This window comes from Mustela lutreola, chromosome 11, assembly GCF_030435805.1.
Source record: "Mustela lutreola isolate mMusLut2 chromosome 11, mMusLut2.pri, whole genome shotgun sequence".
NCBI classification, from domain to species: domain Eukaryota; kingdom Metazoa; phylum Chordata; class Mammalia; order Carnivora; family Mustelidae; genus Mustela; species Mustela lutreola.
The window spans coordinates 88,850,326-88,871,703 of record NC_081300.1 but is presented as its reverse complement, the minus strand read 5'-3'; the positions used below and the strand labels follow the sequence as shown (position 1 = coordinate 88,871,703).

The 21,378-nt window shown below is 49.3% G+C and overlaps 1 protein-coding gene across 3 annotated transcripts in view; it reads right to left on the bottom strand.

The window, feature by feature from the left end:
• Nucleotides 1–21,378, bottom strand: part of KSR2 (kinase suppressor of ras 2) — a 416,470-nt gene that overhangs the window by 162,796 nt on the left and 232,296 nt on the right. For all 3 annotated transcript variants that reach the window (XM_059140070.1, XM_059140071.1, XM_059140072.1), the window contains one exon: nucleotides 14,967–15,151. In XM_059140070.1, the coding sequence (XP_058996053.1) occupies nucleotides 14,967–15,151 (185 nt within the window). The remainder of the gene's footprint in view (nucleotides 1–14,966; nucleotides 15,152–21,378) is intronic.

The following is a 21,378-nucleotide window of genomic DNA, read 5'->3' as shown; positions in this document are numbered from 1 at the left end:
AGTCAGAATCAAGAGTCAGACGCTTAGCCGACTTGAGCCACCCCGGCTCCCCAGTGATATATTTTTCAAAAAATATTTTGCAGGAAGGGAAAAACCAATGAGAAGAACACCCAAAGCAACACCCAGAGCCCCACTGCCACAGCCATTCATCAGTTACTACCGTAAGATCAAGGGCTGTTTCCCACCACAAACCCCAAGCAGAGAAGTGGGGGGCTTCCCTCGAACCTCTGCCAGCCTACCCTCAGGACCTTCTCAGTCCGCTTCCCCCAGTGGGACAGCACTCTCCAGTTTAGAAGCCTTTTGCCAACTGTTTTTATTTATTTTTTTTTAATTTATTTTTTAAAGATTTTATTTATTTATTTGACAGAGAGAGATTATAAGTAGGCAGAGAGTCAGAGAGAGAGAGGAGGAAGCAGGCTCTCTGCTGAGCAGAGAGCCCGATGCGGGACTCGATCCCAGGACTCTGAGATCATGACCTGAGCCAAAGGCAGCGGCTTAACCCACTGAGCCACCCAGGTGCCCTGCCAACTGTTTTTAAATTCAATGATGATTTTACTGCTCTGGGGGAGGCAGATGGGGAAACGGAGTCTTGGAGAGGTTAACTAACCCGGCCAGCATTCCACAGTAAAGGACAGCAGAACCTGGCTCCTGCTGGGGGTCTCGACTCCATTCAACACTCATTCCATCATACACCAACTGACAGGTGGGCCTTTCTGAGCTAAGAACTGCCATGCCTAATTTACTATTAAATCGGAAAGTGGGGTGACAATAGTAAGCAAAGGGGGTTCCAGTGAAGCTGTCACGGCTGGGAGAATGGTTTCATCCAAAGAGCCCGTTGCCACCGTGCTGCAGGCAGTAGAGACCCGTGTGCCTGAGGGTAGGTGGTGAAAGCTGTGTCTGCCGGGCCCCCACCCCCTCCTCCACGGAGAGCCCCCATGGGCTGCCTGTCGAGATTCTCTTCCGAGGCAAACAGCCGTCTGGGGAGCCAGGAGGGCATTTTGGGAAGCAGCACTTAACTCTTCATGGTCACCGGGAGGCCATCTGCGAGGTGATCACTCGAACGCACTGGCTGATGAGCAATTTCACAGCTGAGAAGAGCTCACGTCGTTTTCACAAAAAGCACCCCGTTTACTCCCAGACTGATTACGCAGTCACCGGGAGACTGACTCATCAGCATGGCAGCCGTACACTTTGGGGTTGAAGATGTACCCCTTACAGACACTTGTTAGTTTCCTCAGACTGCCGTAACAGAGGGCCACTGTCGGGTGGCTTGAAGCAGGAGAAAGGCACCCTCTCCCTTTTGGAGGCTGGAAGCCTGGCTCAGCGTGTCGGCGGGTCCAGGCTCTCTTGGAGACTCCGTGGACTCAACCTTGCCCCTTCTAGTATCTGGGGCTGGCTGTCAGTCCTCGGGGCTCCTGGGCTTGCAACTGCATCCCTCTGATCTCTGCCTCTGCAGTCACGTGGCATTCTCCTTGTGCATTTCTGTCTCTACGTCCAAATCTGTCTCTATGTCCAAATGTCCCCGTCCTTATAAGGACTCCAGTCCTACTGGATTAGGGGTCCGTGCTACTCCCTCATGACTTTTTCTTAACTTCATTAATTACCTCTGCAGCACCCCAGTTCCAAATACGGTCACATGCTGCGGTGACTGGTCCTGCCCCACCTGGGACGGACACTCATGTCAACCCGTGACCGACACGCCTCTCAGGTAGCAGAACTCGTCACTGAAGGGAAATGCAGAAACAGTACCTGATCTTGAGGCCTGAAGATTCCCCCAGCCCTGAGATTAAATCCCAGATACCAGACTATCAGCCCAGATGTGGTTCCTGCTTACCCCTCCCTCTCTCCCCTGCTCCATCCACAGACTTGTGCACCTGTAACCCATCCAACGCATTCAGCACAGGGGTTCCTTCTTTCTTAAACACACGTCCCCCCTACGTGTCATCTGGCTAACCCTCCAAGTCTCTGTGTGACAGGCTAGGTTGGGTATCCTTGCTTCCGGTTTTAATTCTCTATAGCGTCCAGGCATCCACTCACGACCACCATAACTGGCTCTATGGTATCTGGCTCTATGGTATCTGTCTCCCGTTGCCATCTGGATGCTCCGTGAGGACGGAGACCTTGAATGCCTCGCCATCCCCATAGGCCTGGTACCCACACAGGGGGCAGGCACTCCCAAATAGATCTGGTTGGATGGACAGAGGGAGGGATGAGTCTTGAAGTCATCAACTCAAGAGTGGCATTGTTGGGAAAGCTGTACTTCCCGGATACAGGTTTTCCTGCTCTCTGGAAGTTCACTTTATGCCCCTTTGCTTTCACGAAAGACCTGCCTTAGGACCTGTGATCGCCACGAGAAAGAAATCCAAGGAGGATTTTCGCTTTTGCAAAATGCTCATTACTTCTTTGCTTCACACTATTCTGGCTCACAAAAGGTTTCACGGGAATGTTCTGCGGGGACCTCCTAATTCCAAAGCTCCCTCCAAGACTCTAGACCCAACTCTATAGCATAGGAAAAGAGGACAAAAGCCCTGGATCTTAAGAGAAACATATGTGACCCCGGCCCTTCTGCCCTCTTGGTGATGCTGTGACAGCCAAGTAACGTCCCTTGACCATGCTCTTCTCTTTTTCAAAGTAAGAAAATCAGATGCTGCCTCCTCCCAGGGTTGTTATGATGAGGACTCTACCCCTCGGAACCCACAGGTGCTAGATGCATACTGAGGTTGGGAAGGGTCTCTAACTGGTCAAGGACATGTCAGCCTTGGGATGACTGAACCCAGTCAGGAATCAGGACTTTTGGAAAATATTCTCCCTTCTAAGGGCCCTGTGTTTCCCATTCATTCATTACACTTACAGAAATACCTAGAGGAGCAGTTTACAAACTGAGTTTCAAAGAAGAGTCCCAGGGTCCCCACTGTCAGGGGACAGGAGGAAGGAATGGGAACAGGACACCAGGCCCCCTTCTGCACACAACCCAGAACAACTCTGCTTCTCTCTTTTTTTTTTTCCCATGTATATTTCACATATTTTCATGCTGATGCTGTTATTTGGAGATAAAGGACTCTCCCCATTCAAAAGGAGAAACAAATAAGTAAAATGCCCAGCATCAGAGTTTTCACAGCTGCCCCCTAGGAGCAAACGTGTAGCAAGGAGGACGTGTGGCATGGGAGTGACGGGGGAGGTCAGGAGAGGACCCCAGGAGCACCGTCCTAAGGATGAGAGGAAAAGCAGACCCTGCCACTTTGAAACCTATGCCCGGTTTCTCTGAGGAAATCTGGATCATCTGGTGACACTTTGTCCCCTTCCCATAGAGCAACAGTTGGCTGGAAGTGAGTGGTGGCCACTGTCTTTAGAAAGGGTGGGTGCTCTGTGTTTTTCCACAGTCCTCACCTCTCCCTACTGCCCCACACCAAGTGCATCCTTTACCCGCTATGTGCTCAATCCTCATTCACTGAGGAATGACCAGGCCCCTAGCAGGAGGCATTGGGCTTTATTTATTCGTTCAAAGCCTACTTTTCAGTATCCACAATGAGCCATGCCTTGAGGATGCAGAAGTAAACAAAAGGGGCAGACATCACCTTTAGGGAGCGGGGAAGCTGACCTCAATCCAATCACCTACAGTCTTCAAAACCACCCTGCGGAGGACAATATGCCTATACTCACTTTACATACCAGGATACTGAGGCTTGAGGATTGTCTTGTGTTTAGTGAAGGAGGCATTTATGTGTCTGAGAACATTTAACAATGGTTATGGGATGGGCACTGACCAATCAGAATACAGATCTGACCAATCAGAACACAGGCCCAGCCAATCAGGAGATAGGCTCAGCCAATCAGAACACAAGCCCAGCCAATCAGATGAAACAGCGTTCACAAGAGCATAACAGCCGAACATCTGCACCGCCTGTCTGTATTGCTTCTTACTGGGCAGGAATGATGGTATTTTGTCCATCTGAACAATTTCTAGTTTTCAGAGGGTGGTCACAGACTTCCCAACAATCAATATTCCCGTGAGATGGACAGGGAATCACTGACGCACCCATTTGCCAGATGAAGAAACCGGGGCTCAGAAATGTTCAGCGATCTAACAAGGGCCACCTTGCCAAGGGTAACAGCTCTGGGAGGAGAACCCCCATCTCCCAACTCTTGGTCCAGAGTTTTTGGCTGTGTCTTACGTGGCTTCTAACCAAGCAGACTGCAAGTTCTCTGAGGTCGGGGATGGTACCAGACATTTATTTGATTTCTCGATGACACTCAGTGCTATGGTCTGAATGTCTGTAGCCCTCCAAAATTCATATGTTGAAATCCTAACCCCCAATGCGATGGTCTTAGGAAGTGGAGTCTTTGGGAGGTAGACTTAGGTCATGAGGATGGACCCTGATGGATGGAATTGGGTGCATATAAGAGAGGACCCAGACGGCTTCCTGGCCCCCTTCCACCATGTGAGGATACAGTAAGAAAACACTGGCCAGAAGAGGGCCCCCACCAGAACTCGACCATGCTGGCACCTCGATCTTGGACTTCCCAGCCTTTAGAACTATGAGAAATAAATGTCTTGTTTATCAGCCACCCAGTCTGTGGTACTCTGTTATGGTGGCCCTAATGGACTAAGACACTTAACATATCAGGAATTCAATCGGTACTGATGACTCCATTCAGATATGGCAGCCGGTGGGGTGACTGTCCAGCAGAAACCAATGAGGATCAAAACTGACTGAAACCCAAACACCATACAGTAGTTTCGATGACCACGACACTTGGGTAGTGCTTTCTATACTAGGCACGGTGCTCAACATTCTCTCATTTCAGCTTGGTAACCATTCCACAAGAAAGGCGGAGTATGCCTATTTTAAAGATAGGGAAATCAAAGCTCACAGATGTTAGGTAATAAATGGCAGAGATAAGATTTAAACCCAAGCTTGTCCAACTCTCAGCTTGGTCCTGGCCAACAGTGGGATGCTGTTTGTCTTGGGAATGGCACTGAGGCTCTCCCTGGCGCCATGGCTTAACCTTCTCAGGTAGGCTGTGTGCTCTCTAGAGACTCCCAAGGAATGTCAGAGGGATAATAAAAATACTCCTTGCCAGGGATCATAGAGAAACACAGTCCAACGGAGATGCTTGGAGAACTGAAAGGGTTTTCTGTACAATGTGGAGATGTGTCCCCACCAATTTGGGTAATGAATTAATTTGGCCAGGAGGATGTTCCTCAAAACCCTAGGATAGGGACCTCCGTTATTCATTACTGCTATAATGGACACTCGTTATCAGCTTCCCTGGCATTCATTCTCCATTATTAGACAAAACCCACAATTTCTAAGCCCAAAAGTAAAGATCACAGCCCAAGATTAAGCCAATATGCTAACCGGCCACCTGTCTGACCCCACTGATTGGTTTAGATGTGAGCATGTGGTCATGCTGGTTGAATCAGTGAAACTCAGACCTAAACAATCTCATTCTTCCACTCTGGACCAGAGCAGGGAAGGGGCTTCTGAGGTCATCTGATCACCACACGTAGCCAAAAAGTGAAACCACCCTGGAGAAGAGCCAAATTTAAAAATACAGAGAGATCAAGACTGGACATGAACTGAGTCCCTTGATCCAGCCATACCTGAAGCCTATACAACCCCTGGGCTTTTCAGTTACATGTGCCAATAAATGACCTTCATACTAAAAAAACAAACAAACAAAGCTCAACTTGGATTGTTTGTCACTTGTAAGTGTCAAGCTCTATGTTAGTACGACTACCACCATGCAGGGATAAAGACCTGTCTGTTTTCAATCAACAAAATGATTTTTGGCAGTTTTGCTTTGAATGCCCATTTCTTTGATCAGTTAAGGCAGAAAACTATCTATAATATCCCCAAGACTGCATCAAAGTCCAAGGACTTCAGTTCCTGCCTCGATGATGCCAAATTTAGTCAGCTTTATAGTTCTGGAGGATGACAGAGTCCTTTCTCCTTTGTCCTCTAGAACCTGAGCAGCTGAAGGCTCCCAGCACTGGCTGCCCAGCGAATGCTCAAAAATGTCCATTCAAAAATATTTATGTGGGCCAGCTCCATGCACGGAACAATGGAGTAGTTACAAGTGAGACAGTTACAAGATAGTTACAAGCGAGAGCAATGTGGTCACAGCTCTTGTGGAAGTGATACTGGGGGGAACAGGACATTAAAGAAAGAGATGGCTGTGGATCGTGATAAATGTTTCAGAAGGAAAGTGCAAGAGGCGAGAGAAGACGTAACGGACATAACTTGGGAAGTTAGGAAATGCTTTCTCAAGGAAGTGGGGATTGAGACAAAGGGACAGCAATGACAGGGTGTCCAGTCACCTACGAGTGCAAAACAGAAGAGAATGCAGTTCATGTAAGATCATGGTATAATCTTAACTTGGGCTTGGGGGCCTGATCACTTTGGTGGACTGGATATGGAAAGATCCACTTGGAGACTACTGAGTAGTCTGGACCAGGGTGTGGTGGTAGAGGAGGAGATGGAAAAGACTGGAAGAACAGAACTCACAGTCTATAACCCACGAGGCAAATCTGGCCCCTTGCCAGGTTTTGCAAATAAAGTTTTATTGGAACACATCCACTTTATTGGAAGACGACCTATGGCTGTTTCATGCTTCAGGGCAAAACTGAGTAGTGGTCTTCGAGATCCTATGGCCTGCAGATCTGAAAGTATTTCCTACCTGGGCCTTTGCAGAAAGTCTGTCAGCCATGATTTAGAAGGTCAGCCAGACAAGACTTGGAAATGGGGCATCGTGGAAAGGTAGGGCCACAAATCACATTGGATAAAATACAGACTTGGTCAGTTGGATAGATGTACAAGAGGGGGCCACCAGAGATGAATTAGTTTTATTGGGGATGGAAACAAATTTGATTAAAACAAGCACACCAGACCCCGATGTTTTGTCTCACGGAAATGCAGTCAGGTCAAATTATGTACAGAGAGCACATGCAATCTGGAGTCTGAGGGTACCATGGCTTCTAGTCTCGGCTCGACTAGTCTCTTCTAGTCTCTGATGTGTTATGGAACCTGAAGCCATGTGTGGATTTCTCCTCTTGGAATATCTGCTTCTTCAACTACAGAATCGGGATGCAGGGGCCCGGGCAAGGAATAGGAATGGCACTTGCACACCGCGTAGTTCTACAGCAACATTACTCGCTACTTCTTCTCTTGTTGCTATGAAATCGGTTGAAGTACTCAGCAGGGGTTGTGGGGGGGGATGTTACTGGGACAAAGGTACAGTCAGACATATGTCCTGATGATGGGCAATGGGACTGCCCAGGCCAACAATGTGTACCTGACTGAGGACCAGGACTCACTCCAAAAGATATAAAGGACCCCCTGACTGCTAATGCCAACCACTTACCGATCAATTTTTGCTGCCACAATTCCTGGTGGGAGCAATCACAACAAAAGGTCTGAGGTTGTCTAGTGCATGCTGAGCCCAAGCAGTTTGTGCTAGGGAAAGAACTGCAAAATTACAGAGAAGAAAGGGCTGATGATAACCCAGAAGTTGTCTCACCTAGAACATTCATAATTGCATGTGTGCAACACACACACACACACATACATACACACACATATTAACTGCCGTCCACACACACAAAAGGGGTCACTTTTTTTTTTTTTTTAGGATTTTATTTATTTATTTGACAGACAGAGATCACAAGTAGGCAGAGTAGCAGGCAGGTGGGGTGGGGGGGGGACAGGTTCCCTGCTGAGCAGAGAGCCCAATGCGGGGCTCGATCCCAGGACCCTCAGATCATGACCTGAGCTGAAGGCAGAGGCTTAACCCACTGAGCCACCCAGGTGCCCCAAGGTGTCACCTTTTAAAGAAAGTCCCTGTTTCCTTCCTCTGGAGCACGTTCAGAACGTGCTGCAGAGCCTATAATTTTGCAATTATCTGGGCATGAGGGAGAAAACTACTAGTTGGGCATCAGGAGATCCAGGTTCAAACCCCAGCTCTGAAACCCTGGGCAAGTTCCTTCTACTTTCTGGCCTCAGTTTCTCCTTCTGTAAAATAAGAGCTTGGACTCAGTGACTTCTGAGTTCCCTATCAGTTCTGATCTCTATGATTTTAGAACAGAAGTTAAAAATTGGGAGCCCCAAGACCAGATATAATTTACCAACCCTTGGGACTTTTTTAATAGCATCTCAAACTGGGTTAAAAGATTTTTCACTGGGTGTTGACGTTTTAAAATTGGGAGATTTCTCCTAACATCATGAGCCTAGGGCTCCTGGGTGGCTCAGTGGGTTAAGCATCTGCCTTCGGCTCAGGTCATGTTCTCGGGGTCCTGGGATCAAGCCCTGTGTCAGGCTCCCTGCTCAGCGGGGAGTCTACTTTTCCTTCTCCCTCTCCCTCACCCCTCCCAGCTGTGGTCTCTCTCTCTCTCAAATAAATAAATAAAACCTTAAGGAAAAAAAAAGTCACAATCTCTGACTTCTTTGGAAAAAATGCAGACACCGGGTCCACAAAGAGGGATCCACCGAGAAGAACATGCCCCAGAGGAAGCAGATGTCATGTGAAAACTGCCAAGCCTGGGTCTAACACAGAGAACCACACACAAACCCAAATCCAGAACACTCTGTGAAGAAGTTGGTCCCCACTCTTCAAAGACGTAAGAGTCACAAGCAACAAAGAAAGGCTGAGGAGCTCTCTTCAAGCCGGACGCAAGCACGTAATACAATATGTGATTCTGGATGGCCTTCCGTGCCAGGAGAATGAATTTTTGTGAAAGATGCTCTTGAGACAATTGCTGAAATAGGAGTATGGTTCGATGAAAGTCTTGAGTCAACGGCAGGTTACTGAGGCCGGCACCTCTGTGTGGTTATGTAAGCGTATAGACGACCCACAGCCCCAAATGGTTCACAAAATTGAGACGGAACATGAAGTAGGGGATTACAGAGGAATCAAACACAAGCAAATGTTAAAAATGGATGAATCCCTGTGAAGGGGGGTGCAGGAATCCTTTGGGGTATTCTTGCAACTTTTCTGTAAGTTTGAAATTATTTCAAAATGGAACTAAAAAAATTAAAAAGGCTGTTGTATAACCGAGTGTTTCTCAACTGTTAGTGCACAGAATCCCCTGGAGGTTTGGTGAAAATTCAGACTGTTACACCCTCCCCAGCGTTTCTGACTCAGTAGGTCTACGAGGGGTAAGTAAGAGTTTGCATTCCTAACAAGCTTCCCGGTGATACAGACGCTGTTGGCCCGGGACACACTTTGAGAAGCTTAAACAGTGGAAGTGACTTTCAAAAGAACAAGACACAGAAGGAGTTGTTAAGAAGCAGGACCGAGGGGCAGCTGGGTGACTCCACTGGATAAGCATCTGCCCTTGGCTCAGGTCAGGATCCTGGGGTCCCAGGATCAAGCCCTGCATTGGGCTCCTTGCTCAGTGGAGAGCCTGCTTCTCCTTCTCCCTCTGCTGCTCTCCCTGCTTGTTCTCTCTCTCTCTCTAATAAATAAATAAAATCTTAAAAAAAATAAAATAAAAACAGGATTGACAGAGGGATGGTTCATAGTGTTCACCATGAACCTTTTTGGATTTTGTTTCTAGGTATATACATTTTAATGCCTAAAAGTGCCTGCCAAGGAGCCGGTGAGGATGTGTTAGGGACCTGCTTGCTGGTATCAGAGTTCCTGAAATACAGCAAAGATGCCAGGCTACAAGAATGCTTCCTGTATCTGCCAGGGGGCAGGGGGCGGGGGAAGAGGAGGAGAAACAGCATTTTTACCTGCTCATTTGAGGGGAAGAAACATTCTTCGGGGGGTACTCTAGTGCAGTCTATGGGTTCCCCCTTGAAACTGCCGCCACTGAGTCAGGTCAGACACAGACTTCTCAAAATCCCAAAATTCTAAGACGAGAACAGGGTTCAAACAGCCAACTTCTGTCAAGACACGCACTCCTCCTCGTCCTCTTCCTGGGGGTAATGAACCTTGGCCTCGAGCCTCATTAAACCCCATTATATCATCACCCCCATCCCGATGGCTGGTTTCTTGGGACTATACGGTTCAGCTTCATTAGTCTTTACTGTTACCTGCTGTCTCCCTCAACAAATCAGCCTTCTGACTCAGCCTCGAGGCACATGGGGCCAGGCCCTCAATGGAGGGTCAACTCTTTGTTGCCTTGGGTCCGAGAAAAAGTACTGGGAAATGCTCGGCGAGGAGATGAGGAGCGCACGGTGAGACAAGGAGAGCTGAGGGCATGTCATCTTTCAAGGCGCCACACGAAGGACAATATTTTCTAAGACTGGGGCCCTGTATAAAACTCCAGCTGGGGCCATTAGGACCAAGAAGGGGCTGTCTGGGAATCGTCAGTCACCTGTTCCCTTTGCTGGCTGTAGCCCTGAAGTCCTAGACCCCCAGAGACAGCTAATTTAAAAAAACACCCAGAACACTGCAGGTGGTAAAAAGTAGCCTGTCGTTCCTCATCTTCTACCAAAGATGTCCAGGAAAAATGAGTTGCAGAAGCTGTCTGCAACTTATTCTTCTGGCTGCTCTCTGCAGCTGCCTAGCCGCCCCCAGCCCCCACCCCACCCCAGCACAGCTACCACCTGGGACAATGGATTCCCTGCATATCAACACCAGAGTCTGGCAAGGTGACAATTTTCCAGCCCGTGTGGGGGCTGCTTTCTGACTGAGCACAGCATGCCGAGAAACAGGAGGCATCCTTGGAGCAAGGCTGACCCCCACAACACAATCCCCTAATGAGGCCAGGGTGTGAGAAAGGAAACTGGGGCAAGTTAAGGTCCCTACTTGAGCAAAGAGGTCTCAGCGAAGACAGTGTGGCAGCTGCAAGTTCCTCAGCATTACAGAACGGGGGATTTAGGACGAGCGCAAACTCCACTTCCCACCTGCCCTTGTGATCTCGGGCCAGCTACCCAAACCCTCCCGGCCTCAGTTTCTTCATTGGCAAAATGGGGATAAGAAGAGAAACTACCTGATGGAGAACCGGGAAGCTTATATAATACAAGTAAATTGCTTTGTCTGAATGAACGGCGCCTGCAACACTGTCAATGCACAATAAATGCCAATTGCCATTATTATCGTCATTTGCTATCATTGTTACAAGCGATCCCACCATAGGACAAGCAGAAGAGTTGCCAAACCTACTCTTTATTGAGACTTAGTGCTCTAAGCACCAGCCCCTGCGCTGGGAAACTTAAACCCATTCCTCATTTTGCCCTCACTACACGCTTGCCAGGTTGAAACAGACGCAGGGGGTTCCGCGAGTGCCCAACGATATGTCAGCAACTGCTCAGTTGCTATATTCCCCAAATCACCTCCACCAGCCACTAATGGATGATGAGGAGTCATCACTCCTTCCCATCTAGACAGTATGTTTTTCATTCCGAAGAAGACTCTTTATTGGGAAATACAGCGGCCGCCTGATACCCTACACGGAGCCACCAGCAGACAGCTGGTTGGACCCAAATTGGTCCATGGGTAGAGGGCATCCTATCAGACACCATCTGGGCCATATGGCATGCCGCAGCGAAACAGAATAAATGCAGCGAGCATGGGGAGCTCAGTCCATTGTTCTCTACTTCTTTGGGAGGTAGGTTCCCTCCTGAGCCACCACCTTCCACGTGGAACAGAATGGTTTAACAAATTGTGTTTTGTCTGTGGTTAGCCTTCGAGAAGGTTCCTCTGTAAGCTGAGGCTCCTGACTCTCTTCTCCTTTGCCCTGCTCATCACTCCCAGACCAGGGACATAGGGTAAGCCCAAGGAGGTGAAATCCTTCTCATGGCCCATCGGAGGAGGCTGGGCACCCTGAGGGTCTGAGCCTTGACCACTCTACAGCCAGATCTGTCTAATGCTGTCCCCAGGCATCCCTAGCAGGGGTAACGAGATGGCAGATCACCACTCTTTGCATCAGCCACGGCCAGAACTGACGGTGACAAAGGGTTGACAGCCTCTGCCTGTCAGGGACACAGCATCAGGGGCTCCCTCCGCTGGGTTAGAGGGAGGAAGGCTGGCACTGGGACCCAAAGGCAGAAAGGTCTCTTCCGAAGCTCAGAGTAGGGGGAGAACAGGACTATTACAAGCAAGAGAGGACCAGAGACTGACCCCTGTGTCCTCCCAACCATCCAGTCCAGAGTCCTCAAACCCGCACTCTAAGTGGTCAAAAGATTTGCCCAGGTAAAGCTCACTGGCTTTGCCTTAGAATCACTGAGTTCCTAAGCTCCGGGCCGGGCCCTTGTGGAGTCTTTTATTATGCAGTTGGGGAAACTGAGGCCCAGAGAAAGGAATTTGCTTCACCAAAGAACAGGGATGCAAGCTAGAGTTGGATCGGATTCAAAATGTACCATGTGGGCACGATCATTTCCCCCTTTTGAGTCTCCGTTTCTTTATCTATAGAATGGGAATTAGAAAGCCTGACTCGACGTTTGTGGCAAGCTTTAACTGTGACGAGGCAGGGACAGAGGTCACACAAGCAACTGGTGGCATCACAGAGACTCTAACAGAGAGCTTCTCATTTCCTAACCTGGAACCTATTCTCAGGGCTGTCCCCTGTTTCTGTCATTTGTTAGGATCAATGGAAATGGGACTGGTCCATGAGATTCCAGCTAACATTTGGGGACACCCTCGTCCTCCTACTGAGACCCAAATGTTGACTTTCCTTCCTTATGGTAGACAAGAGGGCGACCTCTCTGCCTCCAAGGACCAGGACAGCCCAAAGAGGCAACTGTGCTTCTCTGGCCTCTTAGCGCTAAGGACTGATTTCATTAAGGACTTTGCTCCTGGCCACAGGCAAGAGGAGAAACCTCTCCTGTCCCGTGGAGACCAGGGCAGGCAGGAAAAGCTGGGAGCCACGTGAGTCCTCATAAAACTTTCTGGCAGGAGAGAAAGGGTCAAAATGTTCACATGGGTGGTTTTTTAAGCAAGCTGAAGATGTTTTTATCCTGGACAGAGCTAAAGGGCAGAGCTGTGGGCCAGTCCCCAGGGATGATGATGCCCAGAGACAGATGGCTGCTGGAGGTAGCCACCCAGGTTCCTGCCAAGGTAAATTCCAAGTACTCTTAGGGCCATGGGGAATCATGGCGGGGTGGGGGGCCTCTCACTGAAAGGCATTCACTCACAGCCCTCAAATTAATCAGAAAGTCAGAGCATGCAAACGCTGCCGGGGAAAAGGAGCTGATTAACATCGCCATGACAGCCACCGTGTAGAAAGCAGCTACTATGCACCAGGCCTTGTGCAGGTGACTTGACACACAGGAGCCGATCTAATCCTCATAACCACCTATGGAGGGTGTCTACTGTGAGCCCATTTTACAGATGAACAAACTGAGGCTCAGAAGGTCTCTGAACTTGCTCGGGGTCAGGCACGCTGCTCCAAAGGACACAGAACTGGGACTGACCCCCAGCATCACCCTCCCGGGCTATGACATCCTGTCTCGCCCACTGCTGTGACACATTTGCTACATCATCACCCCGCTGGTCCTTATCTAGGCTCCCAGGACACCCTCACACTACCACACAGGCCCACCCCCACTGAGGAGTTCTGGTCTCTCTGATAGTGATTTCTCTCGACAAATTAATAAATTAATTAACGAATTTAATAAAAGTTAGTAAGTTGGCCTTCCGGTGTTGCTATGTGTCAGGAATGCTGAGACCAGCCAGGCTCTGGAATTTCTTCTAACTGACATCCACATGGGTCTCTTCTGGTTTTGGGCCCTCAGCAGACTCCTACAGGGGACACACTCTGCACACGTGTGGACCGACTTCACCATTCCGCCCAGGCCAACCATCCAGGGGGACTACGACAGCTCTGAACCCAATGGAAGTTTTGTGTGCATTTTCCCAGAGAGAGAAATAATGGATTTCATGAAATTCCCCAAGGGTCCACAGCCTCCCCCAAAAAGTTCAAAAAGCCTCATGTAAATAACAGAATAGAACCCTACCTCCAGAGAAAGGGGCCCTGATGAAAGTCGAGGGATCTCGGCTCAAATCATGTGTGATGGCGAAGCGTACCCATTCCGGAGCCAGGGGGAACCACTTTCAAACCCTGGCTTAAGGACTCAACAGCTGCGTGAGTTTGCCAAATTCTTTTGATGTCCCTGAGCCTCTGTTTGCTCATCTATACAATGGGACTCACTCATCCGTGCAATGGCTTGTCGCAAGAACCGAACGAGGTTATATGTGTGGGTGAAAGGCATGACCAGGTGTTCAGTAAACATTGCTTATCACTAATCAGAGCAGCGGCATGGTCACCCCCGGGGCGGTGTTGGGGCCCTGAGTTATTTCCATCCCGTTCCAGCAGCACGCACCCCCCTTCCTGAATTCCCAGTCCATCAGAGCCGGTGTCTGAGCTGCAGGACTGGTTGGGCTTTTTTCAGGGGCTCCCCTCTGACCGCATCTGTGCCTGTTCAGCAAAACGGGCCTCTGGGCAGAGAAGATGAAACGTCTTCTGAAACCTCAGCCCTTGATCACCAGAAAGTTCCATTTCCGCTCCAAGTAATAACCACTTTGTCTCCAGCAGAAATTCGTGGGAGCAGAATGTAAAACACCCCAGGCCACGCTCAGCCCAGTTTGAACCCACATACATCTTTGAAATGAAAGGTGATACGTGTTGACCTGAGTTGGGGGGGGGGGTGGGAATTACAAAATTTAATCATAGATGCCTGATCCGCAGCGGCCCGAGAAAAATCCTAGGACCGGGCAGCTGAGAAGCAGAGAGAAAAAGCTGATGTCGTCTTTCCTGCCCTGCCTGCCTGCTTCCCTCTGTCATCCCTACACACCTGCAGTCAAAAAAGAGTAGGGATGCGGGACCAATGACAACAGTCAGTCAACCTCCCCGCGCTAATGACGCCCCTTTCCTTCAAAACCATCCCGAGGGGCGGGAGTGGCGCAGGTGGGAGACGCGTGAGCCTCGTTCAAAGCATTTCGTGAGCATTTCTCGAGAGAGAACAGGGAGCGTGCACCTGGCCCATGAGAAGGTGCGGTGGCCCCGGCGGGTGACTTACTTGCAGAGAAGTTGGCCTCGGTGTGGACAGGAGGGGTGGAGGGCAGGAAAGGTGCATGTCCCACAAAGAAGGAGCGGAGGGAGCGCTCCGACAGGAGCGGGGAGCGTTGCTGAGAAGGAATATTCTCGCAGCTGCCCACGCTGCTGTGAATCTTGAGGTTCAAAGGTTTGCTTTTCTTCTTGGCTCTGAAAGAGAGACAGATGAAGAAGAGAAGGGAGTGTATCCATAAGTGCACACAGAACGAGAGCCTGCAGACCCAATCTCATTAACATGGCACCAGTGTCCGCTCCCCACACTGAACTGGCCTACTGGGCTGCCCCATTCCCCCTTCCCTGAGCTCCAGCCAGGGCTCTGTGCTGTTTCTCACCTGCAACCCTTTGCTCCTGCTATCTCCACAGCCCAGAAAAGCCTCCCCTTCCCTGCCAGCTTAATCTGTCTTCTCTGACTCTGCTCTGGTGTCCCCTCCTCCAGGAAGGCTTCCCTGATACTCCCCTCCCCGCCTGAACTGGGTGTTCCTCTTCAATTTGTCTACAACATTCTGAGTGTATCCCTGGGACTGTACTTCCCTATTTTCTCAAATTTGTTCTTTTAGCGTTTGTCTTCCAAGTGAACTATGGGTCTTTGAGGGCAATGATTCTGTACTGCTCATTTCCTGGTCCTGGGCAATTAGCACAGAACCTGGCACACAGTAGGTGCTCATTAAAAGCTTATCAAATGACCATTCTGGATCATGACTGGCACATAATCCCGCTGCACTCTAATTCCTTGAGGGCAGGAACCCTGTGGTTTTCATTGCTGACTCTCTCAGCCCCTGGCTTGGCACCAGCTGCATGGAATGAACTGTTGGAGCTGCTCTGGAAACACTTTTCCCCCCTCCCGAGGAGCTTGGGTGATCAGTTTAAGAGAGTGTGATTTAGAAGAGGATCCCAAATTAACCACTCAGCACCCCCCCTCCCTGCCTCCCCCTACCGCCCCATTCTCATCTGGCCCGGAGTTGGGCGCCACCTTGCGGCCAGAGCGAACCCTCCTTGCAAACTTTCTCCCTTCTAGATGGAGAGCCCAGGAAGGTGCCTTAATTAAAGACTGGAGGCCTCCCACACACGCAGCCTAAAAGTCACCCTCTTCAGGAGGCCTGCTGCTCATCAGCTTTAAGGAATCCAAGCGCACCTGCAGAGTCTCTCCCTCCCAGGGCTTCGGCTGGCAGCCCTGCTTATTATATCCCTAGGGGTCTGCAGCAAGGCCCAGGAAGGCACTTCCCATTAGAGCCGCACGCGTTAGCTCTCCCTGCCCACGGCTGGAGAGGAGAGGGAAACAAGGGAGTGGAATTTCATAAGTCTCCCGTGGTGGAGATTCAAAGAGACATCTACACTGAGGGGGGATAATTTTGGAGTTAGACTCGCCAACTTTGGGGACGGGGCAGGGCTCAGGTCCTGCTTGGGACCTCAGCAAAGTGATCTCATCTCTTTGTGCCTCAGTTTCCTCACCCGGAAAATGGGGGAAATAAGCGCACCCATGTAAGAAGGACGCTGTGGTGGATCTATGAGGTCACGTGCTTGGCACAGGCCCGGGGACTGAGTGAGGGTTCGGGGGACCCGTTATTAACGTCACTATGAGCAGGTTAAACTCGGCGTCTGTATGGCATGGAAGTAACCCGGAAGAAGCCAAAAGTTGAACCTGAGCCATGTTTTTCACCTGAAGCCTTCAGCAGCTCTCAACCCACCACTACCCTTGGCAGACGAATAGGATACAGTCATACCCTCTGGCAAGAGATACCATCATTATTTCCAAAACACTGACGGCAGCCTTGAGGCACTGGGCCATCAAAGGACAAGGCCAGATCCCTTGTATAAGGAGAACCAAGTCCAACTCAGCACGAGTTCAACAGTAGCTCAGTGACGGCGGACCGTCAATTTGCTTTACGAACCCAAGACCACCGATGAAGCAGAGAAGGGGTATATATAAATAAATGTGAGTTGGACAGATGCATGGGTAAAAAGCTTGATGGACAGATGGATGGACGGAAGGATGGACAGATGGCTGAGCGGACGGATGGAAAGAAGGAAGGAGGGAAGAAGGGAGGAAGGATGGATGAATGGATGAGAAAATAGACAAAGGACGGACAGACGGATGAATGGATAAAGAGAGGGATCCGAGGATGGACAGAAAGACGGATGAAAAGGCTGAAGGACAGAAGTTGGGTGGATGGACGGAGAGGTAGAGTAAAGAAGGAAAAGAGAGAGGGAGGAAGAGAAATTCAGGGGTGAATGGCTATGTGATCAGAGTAGGTGACAGACGTCCTGCATCACTTCCTGCCCACCGAGGAGCCATGAAGGCTCTTCATGGGCATGAGGGATTCACCTTTGCCATCTGCCCTCATTACCCGGCATGCTCAGAGGAGAAAACAGACGCAAACGACGGGGACTGTGTAAGATTCAGTGCCTATTTTGCGTATATCCTGCAGGTGTAATTAAAAAGAACATCTTTCCATGATCGCAGGATATTAGAAATCTATTACATAAATGTCTTCCCTGGAATCGGGGCCAATTCTGGGCAAAGCAGCCAACTAAGGGGGCACAAAGCATCGGCAAAGGCAGCTCCATCCTTTGGAGGCCGTATGAGCCCCGGATGGACCGTGCTGCTGTCTGTACAGGCGGGCAAGTCAGAGGTCCCTGACTTGGCTCTGGGGCTGTGCTGAGGGCAGCCCCAAAACTGGGCTCAGCCAAGGCAGCACATCCATGGCAGGAAGACACCCGGCTTAGGGGCCATTCACCTGTGCTTAGGAAAAATGCACGCTGTTTTGTTTTCTTTCCTAAAGATTTTTTTTTAAGATCTTATTTATTTATTTATTTGACAGAGAGAGATCACAAGTAGGCAGAGAGGCAGGCGGAGGGGTAGGGGGAAGCAGGCTCCCTGCTGAGCAGAGAACCCGATGCGGGGCTCGATCCCAGGACCCTGAGACCATGACCTGAGCCGAAGGCGGAGGCTCAACCCACTGAGCCACCCAGGTGCCCCATGCATGCTGTTTCACCAAGTACAGCAGAGGATTATTCATTCTAGGGTTGGAATCTAGCAAAGTTCTTCTGACCTTCCTGAAGCCCAATTTGCAGACACTATATCTGCACTAAAAGGGTCCTGAGAACCCTTACTTCTACAATTGGTTCATTACTCTCCATCTCCAGCCTTCCAGCTCTGGTCCAAGCCACTTTCTGCCCTCATGTCAGCTGTCACCGCCATCACTGTGCCTGAATCAGACCCCAATCCCATTTTTTTCTTTTTTCTTTTTTCTTTTTTTTGCTTCTTAACATATTTTATTTTCTGTACTTTTTATTTATATTGAGGTAAACTTCACATCATATATATTTGCCACGCTAAAGTGAAAAATTCAGTAGCCTGAAATATATTCATGATATTACACAAACACCATCTCTAGCTAGTTCCAAAATATTTCATCATCCCAAAATAAAACCCTGTACCCGCTAAGCAATTCCTCTCCGTGCCCTTCCCTCCAGCCCCCGGCAACTACCGACCTGTCTTCTGTCTCTGTAGATCTGTCTATCCTGAATATTTCATAGAAATGGAATTATATAATATGCGAACTTCAGTGTCTGGCTTCTTTCACTGACCCTAAAGTTTCTGAGGTTCATCCACGTGGTAACAATGTATCAAAACTTCACTCCTTTTTTTTTGGTAAGATTTTATTTATTTATTTGGCAGACAGAGATCACAAGTAGGCAGACAGGCAGGCAGAGAGAGAGGAGGAAGCAGGTTCCTTGCTGAGCAGAGAGCCGGATGCAGGGCTCGATCCCAGGACCCTGGGATCATGACCTGAGCCAGAGTCATGACCTGAACCAAAGGCAGAGGCTTAACCCACTGAGCCACCCAGGTGCCCCAGCTTCACTCCTTTTTATGGTTGAATAATCCCATCTCACTTTTGATTCTTTATAATCTATTCTCCATCCAGGCACCAAGGTGAGGTTTTAAAAAGCATATACTGCATCATGTCACTCCCTGCTTAAAAACTCTTGAAGGTTTCCTTTCAAACGCTTCAAGGGACCCTCAAAGATCACTCTCTGGAGAACTTCTTGTATTATCATCACTTTGTCACCCTCTGACTCTAGCCACTCTGGTCATCTTTCTGATTTTGGACCATTCCGTATTCCCATCTACCTTAGGACCTTTGCACATGCTGTTCCTTCTGCCAGGAACACTTCCCCATCCTATTAGTAGAGACCTCCTTTAGGCATCACTTCCATAGAGGCACAGTCTTCAATCCTCAGACCCAGTCAGATCTCCAGGTTACATGCCCTCCCTGCACTATCTGCTCTTCCTTCACAAAATGCATCCCAGTTGGAATTCTGCTTTTACTTGTGTGGTTGCTGAGTGAATGTCCAGCTCTCCTGTGGCTCGTGCCCACCACACATGGGACAGGCCTGTATCCCAGCCACTAACACAAAGCAGGCAGCGCACAGTTGCAGAGCCAAGACCAGAAGCTATAGGTCTATAGACTCCCACCCAAGCCCACATCCTCCAACTCAAGCAAAAAGAACCTGGCATCTTCTGTCTTGGGAGAATGCTAAAGGCATGTAGCCCAGTTTCCATCTGCAAGTCAGGAGGGCTGGCTTGGCAGCATCTTCTCAGTTAATTCCAGCCTTGGGCTCCTTGAGGGCAGAGATACACCTGATTTCTTTTGCCAGCCCCTGGCCACCCCCAGCCTGGGTCTGGCAAACAAACAGCTCTGCACTCCAAAGCCTTTTGATCAATGCCCATTTGCCACCTGTCCCTCAGAGCCTTGCTTGCAAAGATCGCTGCAGGGGTCCCAAACTGATGATTCGTGTTTGCACCACTTTCTATTCCAAAAGCTTGCTGGGTGTTGAGTCAAGCAGAGCCGCCAGCTCCCGTGGCCTCTTTACCCCCAGCTTCCTCGCATGTGGGGTTGTGTCCCCTTGAACTCGAATGCCTTCACCCGGCCATAAACTTCAGCATCTCATTAACAGTGTCTGGAGCATCTGGCCCAGCCAATTGGGAGGAAATGACAGAGCTGGGGGCAGACAGGCTCCTCGCAAGCAAGGCTAGAGGACAGGCACAGCATACATTCTCCAATACCAGGCTATGCAGCAAAGCACTCGCCCAGCAACCATTCCCCCAAATAGGAAAATATGCCCACTGGCCGTGCACAGGGCTGTGTGAGCCAAATGATCTGATTATCCAAAATGAGGCCTCCAGGCAAGACCCTTTTCAAAACCAAAGAATAGCACCATGTTCTTGGGGGGAGGAAGGGGAAGACAACAGCGGATGCGCACAAAGCCCAGGGAAGAAGGTTTGGAAAAGCCAAGGGCTGGTAAGTCTAACCCCAGGAGGATGTTTAGTAGACTCTGCTTTGCTCCTTGACCACAGGCTACACCCCTTACTTCTGGCTCTAACACACCCCGAGCACAGTGTTTAATCCACCCAAACACTGGCAAAAAGGAAGCATGAGCGACTCAAACACTGTAATTGCACTTCCCCCAGTGTGGATGATATGCAAGACTTTGAGAAGAGACACAGGTGAAATTCTGATTTCCTCGTATACAGTTTTATGTGAAAGAGGCTAAGAAGGAAAAGAAGACAACAAAGAAGGAGAAAGAGAAGAAAGAGGAAAAGGGGGGGGAGAAGGAGAGACGCTGATCGGAAACCATGTTAAGTAAATTCCAGGACAGGTCCCGCCAGCATGGCTGAAGCTAGAGTTAAGAATACCAAATGTTGGCAAGAAGAGAGAGAAACCAGAATTCGCCCCCTTCGCTGGTGAGATTACAAACCTGTATGACCATTTTGAAAAGTTATCTGGCACTATCTACTGAAGGGAACATAGCCTCCGACCCCAAAATTTCACCCCTGGGTAGGCACCCAACCAAGAGGAGTGTGCCCGTGTCCACAAAACAACCCATGCAAGGATGTTCATAGCAACGTTATTCATACGGCCCGGCACTGGGATTAGCTCCAATGTCCGTCAATAACAGAAAGGATAAAGAAAGCAGAGTAAGTTCATACAATGGATTATTGCGTGGCAATAAAAAAGAGAGTCTGGCTAGACTGTAACACCACCGAATCTCAATGATATGGTGTTGGGCAAAGGAAACCAGTCACAAAATCACTTGTATTGTATGGCTCCGTTATGATTCTATTTACATGAAGTTCAAGAACAGGAAAAATTAAGCTATGCTAGAGAGTCCAGAAGAGTGGTTTTCTTTGGGGAGGTTATCGACCAGCTCCCCATGGGAGCTGGACATGTCTCCAGTCTTGATTGGGTGGTGATGATGTGGGTATTGCGATATATAGAGTCATCAAACCATATTGAGAAATTGTGCACTTCACTTCTAAATGAAAGTTACGCCTGACAAAAAGTTTCTTAAAACAGTACTAAAATAGGGGCACC